The sequence below is a fragment of the Drosophila persimilis genome, unplaced genomic scaffold, assembly GCF_003286085.1.
Source record: "Drosophila persimilis strain 14011-0111.01,24,50 unplaced genomic scaffold, DperRS2 tig00000002-arrow-pilon, whole genome shotgun sequence".
NCBI classification, from domain to species: Eukaryota; Metazoa; Arthropoda; class Insecta; order Diptera; family Drosophilidae; genus Drosophila; species Drosophila persimilis.
The window spans coordinates 18794093-18803812 of record NW_020825289.1 but is presented as its reverse complement, the minus strand read 5'-3'; the positions used below and the strand labels follow the sequence as shown (position 1 = coordinate 18803812).

The 9720-nt window shown below is 44.7% G+C and overlaps 1 protein-coding gene across 1 annotated transcript; it reads right to left on the bottom strand.

Annotated features, from left to right (window-relative positions):
• Nucleotides 1-3993: 3993 nt before the first annotated feature.
• On the bottom strand, nt 3994-6626 carry LOC6592954 (beta-galactoside alpha-2,6-sialyltransferase 2). Its single transcript, XM_002017661.2, has 7 exons — nt 6589-6626; nt 5746-5984; nt 5135-5683; nt 4895-4992; nt 4480-4759; nt 4309-4406; nt 3994-4230 (listed from the first exon to the last, which is right to left on the bottom strand). Exons 2-7 carry the CDS (start codon nt 5912-5914, stop codon nt 4066-4068), a joined length of 1359 nt encoding a protein of 452 aa, XP_002017697.1. The 5' UTR covers nt 5915-5984; nt 6589-6626; the 3' UTR covers nt 3994-4065.
• Nucleotides 6627-9720: the final 3094 nt, after the last annotated feature.

Sequence of the window (9720 nt, the reverse complement as noted above, 5' to 3'; positions counted from 1 at the left end):
ACTGCCACACACACACACACACACACACACGAACACAGGAACACCCATGAATCCTAGTTTTGGTGGTTGAAAATATTAGCCAGGCGGCCAGCCCTTGCATTCGATTAAAAAGCAACAGGAGCAGGCGGAGCGGCGTCAAAAGCTCTCCTTCTAGCCGAAAGCCGAAAGCAGAACAGAACAGAACTCACCTCGAGCTTGCAGTCCTTCCTTCCGCTGACTGTTAGCACGCACTGTTGTCTAGCTGTTAGCCGACTGTTAGCCGAATTTTACCGATGGTGATTCACTCGAGGGCGCAGCCCGGTTCGCGCTCTCCCTGTCTCTCTTCTGTCTTCTCTCGCGATTTGTCTAGCGAAAAGCTCTGCGCGTAGCGGAAGCACAAACAAACAGACGTTTTTCGATTTGAAATTAATTGAATTAAATTCGTATATTTTAGTATTCGTATTCGTTTAATGATATGCCTTGCTGCAGCGTCACCTGCTGCTGTAACTGCAAGTTGGTTATGCGTTTTTTGTTTGTGCTAGACTGAGGTCCGGAGCGCTCGGCTTAGATTCTTTTATACGGCCGGGCGCAAGGCGATCAGTACGAGACGATCCGACCCGGGCCGATACGACAGTCGCTCAGTTTGACGCTCGCGTCCTTCCCTGTCAACATGCATCCCATCCCCCGATCCGGTGCTTGAGCATAGTGGAATCTTCCTCGTTTAGTGCGCATGGAGCGATGAGTATAACGGGAAGCTCACGCATTTCTCCGTGATCCCGTTTTATCAATGGCGGCATGAGTCACCCTCCCGCCCTGGCGAGAACTGGGACTGAGTTGGGCCTAAGCGATAAGCCCTCGTCTTCTTCTTAAGGCCCATGAATTGCGTAAGTAAGCCTCTGTATCTGTTTCTCTTCTGGTTTGTATCTTCTGTGCGAAGTTCAAGCTGAATCATTTGAAATGCACGCCGCCGCCTTCCTCCACTTTCCTCTGTTTCGATTCATTTCTGATTCTGATTCGTTTGCTTGCCAGCGCTGCGATGCTAAATTTCGTTTTATATTGTTCTTATATTTTGATTTATACGCACACAAACGTGCTGGAATGCCGTCCTCTCGCACTCGCACTCGCACTCGCACTCGCTCTCTTCCTTTACCGCCTGCCACCTTCGATCCATCCCTCCCTTGCCGAGCTCTTGATGCCATAATGTCTTCTTTTGTACTGCCATTAAATGTTTTGAAAATGTCGCCTCTCGAACAAATAAACTAACGATTTTAGATACAAAAGAAAGACAGAAAGACAATTGCAAGCAGGAAGTGTGATTGATTGACTGATGGATGAATTGGTTGGTTGCCTGGCGCTCCTTATCAGCATATCAAAAGATATCCTTCAAAATAAATGTCCATTAAATATAGATTTTATTCCATACTCATTTTCTGTGTGTTTATTAGAAGACGAAATTGTAACCCCAACAGATTTTCATCTGAGAGCTTTAAGATACGGTCTATATCTCAACGAAATGTACATAAGAATGGCCGACTGGCACGACAAAAGCAGGTTTAGCTCGTAATTAAAGATACTCTTTACTGTTTCCTAGACATAAATATATAGCTTACGCATCTGTTTCAGAAGATAATGAAAGACAAATAATGTTGTATCCCGACCTTGACTCCTCTCAACCTGGCTGTTCCAGCCATCTTTTGTCTGAATCTTGGCTGGATCGGACTGCAGTTGTCTACGTGTTGTGGTCGTAGGACACGCCCTGATGTCTCACCCTCACCCTGGGCACACACACTCGTAAACACACTCGCCCACCCCCTGTCTGAGTTAACCCTTTCATCAATGGAAAGCCCCACAAGTGCAGAAGTTATGGCTTGTATTGTGTTTCGGCATCTTTGGCCTGACTATCCCCGCAGTTCTAAGAAATCTCTTGAGTAATGCTATCACCCGAAAATAAAATTTCAAAACAAAAGCAGACCACTGCCAGCTACGGCTAAGCAAACGTGCAATGCAAATGAATAAACCGAGCGAAGAAACACATATTATAATATTTTTATTGTTTCTTTATTTTCACTCGAGTGTTGTCCACTGACTCATGAGTTTTCGCTTGGATTCCAGCAGCCCTCTATCGAATCGAATACATTCATCCGCAGAGAAAGGATAGATGGACAGACATTTCATTTCAATTACCACAACACAGAAGCTCATCCGAATCGACATGCCAGAAGGGCGGGCGGGACAACCAGACAGAATCCGATTTTGATTCTCAAAACAGATGTCCATGTCCATGTCAAGCCCGATGCTCGTTGCTACTGACCCTCTCTGGCGACCGGGGCTGTCATTCACCAGTTGATAAAAATCCAATAAAAAGGCAACATTTTTTAATTTGCATGCTACGTACTCGTAAAAGCTGCACTCCGAACTAGGGGCGCATCTATGGAGCAGTGTGGCACAAGGCGGAAGGGGGAAGGGGGCCCCAACTAAGAGGAAATACATTCGAAATGTGACAAACAGCTAAAGATAGATATTTATGGAAACCTAAGGAAAGTTCCCTCAAGGCAAATGGTAAAGCTTTTCGTACATATGAAAATATGTACAATTTTCATTAGGGATATTCATATAATATGACAGTGATGATAAATGATAATCCTCTCTGAAATCGAACAGCAACTGAAACCATCAATATCTGACATACAACTTACCTCCACAGCCCCTTTGCTAGTTCCACCCTTACCAAAGACCTTTACACAATCAGCAATCATTTTATGACTTTTAGCTATAAAATTCATAATTCTGTTTCGTTAAATTTAAGTATTGCAAACACGTTCACACGAGGGCAACGAACGCGACTGCGCAAAGAGCTTTAACTTCAGCAAAAAATACAAAGAATATAATAAAATAAACAAAATCAAAAATATCCAAAAAAATCGTCGACTAAACGCCAGCGAACAGTGGACGACGTCCAACGGCTAATGGTCAGTGGTCAGTGGTAAGTGGTAAGTGGTAAGTGGTCAGTGGTCCCTGGGCAGTGCGAGCCGGGCTTGGGCGCTGCACAATTACCAAAACAAAGAGCTGGCAGGAGGCAAACATAAGCGTAAACACGTGAGCTGTCTGGCTATTTGCATTTGGCAAACAACAATACAAAATTGGAAGCTTAAATCAAGAATTCGGACTACAGTTCTTTTGTGTTCAAGCCGAGTTAGGTGAACTTTCTGTCGGGGCTGTCGAAAGGAAGAGAGGATAACCAAGGCTTCAAGAAAGGTTCACCTGGCCGCTGGGTTTGAGTAAAATAGAAAAATCCTTTCTGAAATTTGGATTAAATTAAAATCTGCATGGCGGGCATTCCAAAATCACTTCCTTGAATTGTTTCCTTTGCGTTGCGGCGGCCGTTACTTTCGATGCATGTCCTTTTCCTGGTTCAATGGAACCCCAATATTTATTTTGGCTATATTTTATTTAATTGCGCATACGCCGCATATAGCAGCGGGACAACAACGGCGGAAAGCGACCAGAAAATTGCCATCATATTTCTGACTCTCGGCTGTCGCCTGTTGTTGCGTCGGCGGCTCCTGTTTGGCAGTCGCTGCACGTTCAGCATGCCGCATCACGTATTAATGAGTGCTGTCCCCCCTCCACCCTCTCAGCACCTCTCAGCAGCCACACCCACCCACACCCACACGCTGCTGGCATCCTTGGGGCTGAAATAATACTTATTGCACTCAGGTCGTCCGTGTAGACAAACAGTTATGGCATTTAATGGGTAGAAAAACATGGATCCATGAATCCAGTCATAATTCCTCCCCCACCACCTCGGGGCTCCCATTCCCATTGCAAGCCAACAGGAAAAGCAATCAAAAGCCAAAAGAATCAACTGCTCAGCCACTTGAGGCTCTGCCCCAGGCTCTGGCTCCATTGCAGGCGTGGGCGTCATTCCCCAGAGAGACAAGGGGACAAGCGATCCAAGTATTGGTAAATAATACTTCAGTTTATATTCATTGCAAAGTTGAATTGTTTATTGCACTTGGTGAAAACCGCTGATTAAATGCACGTCGATTGTCCGTCAGCTCTGCTTCCGCTGCTGGCTCGCCTTCCTCAATAGCCAAAGAAGTTGAAGCCGCAGAGCAGTTTGTCCGGCCTGCGTATACGCAATATGCCAAACTGGAAGACAGACATGTCATCCGCCGTATTCATGTCCAATGTCATCAGCTTCTCGGCGGCCAGGGGATGCCAAGAGCCGAATGTACAGGCGGCATTCATCTGAATACAAGCGAAATAATTGAATCAACAATTGAATCGAAACACTGCTGGGAGGAGAATAGAGCGAGGGTGGTCTACCTCCTTGCTGTAGTAGTGACAGCGTCCATTGAGCCGCGTGGAGGGAATATACTCCACAAAGTCCACCTGAGGACAATGGGGCAAGAGCAGGGCCAGACCTGAAAATACATATATGCAATATAATATGCAGATGCAATATTAAAAGCGCCCAGAAGCAATCAAAATGCTCACCGATGAAACCCGAGCTGGGTGGATTACGCCTAATAGAACGGTTTCCGGCAAACATCTGCAGTGTCTGCCACAGTCGCCACACGGAATGGGGATCAATAAGGAAGGCCCGCGACTTGGGATAGCGACGCCTATAGATCTCGTAGTTGCTGAACAGGTCATAGTCCGCGCTGGTGAGCCAGTCCTCCAACGTCCCGTTGTACTTGCCTGGATCCCAGGCGGCGATCGTCACATTGCGAAAGATGGGAGCGTGGGCGAAGTCAAACTCGGGCTTGGTGACCACCTAAGAACAGAGGGGAGCAGAGGAGCACAGTTGTGGGGGGAGGGCAAAGTTGTGGGGGGAGAGCACACGCAGTGCGAGTGCGGAACTAGGTTGTGGTGCCAGTTCGGGTTCGGGTTCGGGTTCGGTGCCACCTACTTGAGAATTCACCACACGAATTGTGGTTTTGCTGCCAACATCCACCTCGTGTCCTTGCGTAGGCGCATGATTGAATCGCATCACAATGTCGTGCGTGTCTGGGAACGAATCGAATGGAAATAAAGCAAAACGAAATTGGAGTAGACGGGTAAATCATCAAACTGATCATGATCATGAGCAGTTCTTCCGACTTATTGTGCATGCGTGCAGCTCGTTGCTGCTGCGGCTGCAGCTGCTTACCGATGAAGCGACCCAGCTTGGAGCCGGCCAGGGAGCCCGCGCTGGAGACAATCGCACACGTCTTGATGTTCTTGATGTTGCGAAAGAGCTTCTGGCGCGGAAAGAGGCGGCCGAAGGGAACCTTATCGAAGGGTTTGTCTTTACGGCGGAGTACCCGCACGCCCGCCTCCATGACCAGGCAGGTGGAGGGATAGTACTGCTCCTCGAAGCTGTCCCCGAACACGGGCTTGTAGTCGACGTGGTAGGGATTGGGCTGGGAGTCGTTGAAGGACTCGCTCATGGACTTCTCGAAGGTCTGGACGATGCGCTGCCGGAACTGCTGCGTCTTGTTGTGGCACAGCTCCGAGTACTTGTCGTGGCACAGGTACAGCTTGGGGCTGAGCGTCAGCTTCGTGTTCTTGGAGACCTTCAGCCGCGGATGTGGCGCCAGCTTGGAGGAGTTGATGGCCGGACTCTCGCGACTCTCCACAACGAACTTTTCGTTGGGATTCCATCGCACATGGAACACACTCCGCGGCAGTCGCCTCGACACATTTCCACGTCCATTTTCTGGGGGAGAATCCAACCATTTTCGCAATTACTTTGCGCAAACGCTTTCACGCCATACGCACCGTTGACCGCCTCGGCGCTATTCACCTCACCCACGCCGGGTTCGAGTCTCGGCTGAGCTTTCGCGGCTCCTCCGATTTGTGCGCTGTGAATTATTAACGCGGCGCTCAGAAGGAGGACACCGAGTAGGGTCTGACACTGACCCGACAATGCGCGTTTCACTTGCCACATTTTCCACACATAATACCCCTTCCGGCAGTGTTCTCAATTAATATTTAAGTAGCTTAAGAGAAGTCTGGAGCTGGAGAAGAATTAAGTATTATATTAAAATGGTTTTATTTATATGGATTTAAATAGATTTATATGATTTATATAAAAAGGTTTTTTCTGATAACATCCGCCATACAATTAGTATATTCTTATAATCAATTAAGAGAAAAGCCATGTCAATGCTGGTATTATTGCAGAACTGCTAGTGTCACCTTTGACCTTCTAGCCATTCACAATTCATCTGAGTAGAAAACCATGTAGCTGTCAATTCCGCCAGCAGATTTGTTAACCATAATTCGAATGGACTGATTTGTACTCTTTTTCGCCTCATTTTCGAAAATTTCTGGTCGTCTGGTGCCAAAAAGCATGCAATACAAAACCGCACATGCAAATTACACAGTGGGGGGAAAAGCGAGTGGAAGCACAAACAATACTTGGGGACAGGACAGGTTGTGTTGACCGTTAACCGTTGGGCAGCGCCGCACTTTAATGGCTGGCAAATATTTAGCCAGAGGCAAGCACAAACACGCGAACGCACACCTGAAAAGCTACATACTCCTTAAATATACACTCGTATACACTAGCCGCCAAAAGTGCGTTCACTGGCAGCACGCGCAAAAGTTCGCAAAAATTACCGCTCAAATGGCGCTGGCATCCGTATCCGCTGCTCGAACTTTCCCTTTCGCCAGTCGAAACCAATCTGAGTTCCGTTTCCCGGCCAGGCAGCCAGGCAGCCAGCCAGCTAGCCGAGCCGATGACCCGACGAGCCGAGAGATGAGCCAGCTTCGGCACTGGTGGCGGCATCCCGATGCTACTTGTCGGATCTTTCTTGCTCCCTTCGGCTCCGCGGTCTCCTCGGGCTCCGCCTCCTGTGCTGAGTTTTCCCTTCGGCTTAGCTTAATTAGAGTGTTGTTGCTTCTGTTACTGTTGCTGTTACTGCCTTTTGCCAGAGCCGTTAAGCACCTGCGTTGGGAGCGGGCGCGAAAAGTGAAAGTTACATAAAACCCACAGTCCTTTGCGGCCCCCCACAAGCCTTGGCACTTCAAAGGCAAATCCGTGAGAGATTTTTACACATGCCATTTGCCAGAATATACTAGGACTCTGCTCCAACGGACTTCCCGCAGCCCTCTGAGCATGAGCTGAAATTCTGGCCAAGTTTCGGTTTGATTGCAGGCACTTCGCTGGATTCTCCTTTGCGGAAATCAAGTTTTGACGACTGAGCCCACGTTAGTAGCGATTATTTTGGCAAAACTAAAGCCGCGCAGTATTTTATAGAAATATTTGGCATGGCAGTGCGATCACGCCGTTCACCAGAAGAGCCAACATTTCTACACCCTTACAGAGCGTTTTCTTAGTTTTTCCTGGAGCGAAGGAACACTTTACTATTTCTATATGTTAAAATGTGAAAAATGTCTGCTAAAGTCGGTTGAACCTTGGCTGGCTTTTCCTTGCTTTCCTGGAAAATTCTCGGGGGTGTCATTAAGGGCCTGCGTGGAGGTTGCCCTCGCCCAGCCTGGTTGTGATCCTCCGCCGTACCAGAAGGAAGTCAAAAGCGTGTTCTCGTATATATATATATTTGTTTTTTTATGTGTTTTTTTTTTTTGCTTTTTCGGCTTGAACAATAATTATTATTTTTGTAATCATTTATTATTCATCGTCATAATCATAATAATTTTTCTATACAAATACATTCAATAACAACAATTTTTTTTTATTATATTCCTTTTGTTTTCTGCTTTGGTTTTACTTTTACGTCATTGTTTAATTATTTTACAATTACCATAATTATGCCAGTTGCCATTATTATTACATAGTATTACTATTTTCCATCTCTCGATAGTCAGAATTCAATTTCATTACTTTAGATAGTTTGGCTGGGGAATTTCCACTGTTTTCGTATTTAGATTTTAGCTTAAGGACTATGAAAATTTCGTTTTCCGTGTTCTATTTTTTTTTTTTGGGTTTTTTTCGTTATTTTTTTTTTGTTTTCTATTTTTGGTTTTTTATGACGCATTTTGGTTTGCATTCTTTTTAACAACAAGTACAGAAGATTTCAGTTTATTTTGTTAAAGTTCTTAGCTGTCTCATGTGGGATGTTAGATGTTAGATTTTTACTTGTTTTTATCAGTTTCTTCTAGGATAGTGTTATTTGGGAGGGGTGGCTGCAAACGTTTTCCCTCGGAAAACTCTATGGTTTGAGTAGTCGTTTTCAATGGATATTGTTTTCTGTTTTGTTTTGTTTTGTTGTCTAGCAGCTTTGCTTCCTTTTTTATTTGTTTTGCTTTCATTTAATTAAATTAAATTTGTCTGACTTGACGCTATGAATTTTCATGTATTATTACTCTTCCTCCTCGACTTTTCGACTTCTCTACTCCTCGACTTTTCGACTCCTCGACTTCTCGACTTTTCGGTTTCGTATTTGTTTGGCTTTCTGTGTTTTCTTTTTTTGATATCAAATACATTTAATATTTTTCGTTCCTTTTTGCCATGGCACACAATTATGTAATTTCGTTCTGACCTAAAAGAATTTTGGTTTTCGTTTTTAAAATTCTCTTTTGTTGTTTGATTTTTTTTTTTACATATTTTAAATAGTTTTTTTTTTTGGTTTTTGTAGAAAATAATTGCTACCGTTTGCCATACATTTTGTTGCTGCAGCGGAGTTTTTTGTTTCATTATTGGTATCATTATTTTTTTTTTTTTGGTTTTTGTTTGTTGTGGCAGCTGCTAATCAATTACAAAAATTATTGTATAATTCGTGCTAACTTGTTATTGATTCGGATGGGGACTGGAATTCGTTATTGTGTGTGGATCGCAGATGAGATGATTTCAATGCGACTACTGCTGCCTGTTTGCCTGTTCGCTGCGGTAAAGTAATGTTCGCGATATAGTATAATCGTCGCTTGATCGGAGCTACGCTACCCCCGTTACTCACACAATTCAATTCAACTAGTTGTTTTCCTCGCACAATGAAAATTGTCTCGCTCTGGACACACACTCTCGCCAACCGTCCAACGTGTACAATTTATTAAATACATACATACTCTAAGGGAGACGTGGAATGGGAATCGGGATCGGGATCGGGATGGGGATTGCCCGCCTCCGTCCACCGTCCACCGTCTACCGTCTACCGTCCACAGACCTCCTTCTACTTTCTCGTCCATTTATTGTTTACATTTAAATAAATTAACATTTAATTTATTATTATTTAGGCATCTATTCATGTTAACTATTTTATATATATCAAAAAGTTTTACAAAAGTACACAATAATTCATAACAATTTGCATTTCAATATGCGCGCAATTTGTGCCAGCGGCTCTCTCTTTCTGCTCTGTTTGTTTCGCCCCCCCGATAACGGTGCTTGGCCTCTTGTTGTCTCCTTCGTTCGTCCGTCTCGCTTCTCTTAGAAATGGGTTGCATTCGCCTCAATGTACAGTTATCTCGCTGACGACGGAACGAGATAAGCGAAAAGTTTGGTTGCTAATGTAAATTCATAAATTTCGTGCTCTTCATTGCGGAAGTTGCGGAAAGAGTTTTACACAGACGGGGTCAACAATTGGGGAAAAAAACCTTGTAAACGAAAATTCATGTAGGACACAGAAACTCACATAGCAAAAGCACCCCAGTTTCCAGGACATGAGGCCGTTAAAGGACATGAGGCGAATTGTTCATAGTTCTTTTCTATTTACAAATATTCATTGATATGGGGGCAAATCAAAGAAATCAAATGGATGAGAGGTCTTTGATGAATGCTACTACTTCTGTTTG

Excerpts from the sequence above, each read along its gene's own strand:
- LOC6592954 (XM_002017661.2), bottom strand. The coding sequence starts at position 5,914 with ATGTGGCAAGTGAAACGCGCATTGTCGGGTCAGTGTCAGACCCTACTC. Across the intron at positions 4,407-4,479 it reads ACCCAGCTCGGGTTTCATCG|GTCTGGCCCTGCTCTTGCCC; the intron begins GTGAGCATTTTG and ends ATGTATTTTCAG. Across the intron at positions 4,231-4,308 it reads GTCACTACTACAGCAAGGAG|ATGAATGCCGCCTGTACATT; the intron begins GTAGACCACCCT and ends GCTTGTATTCAG.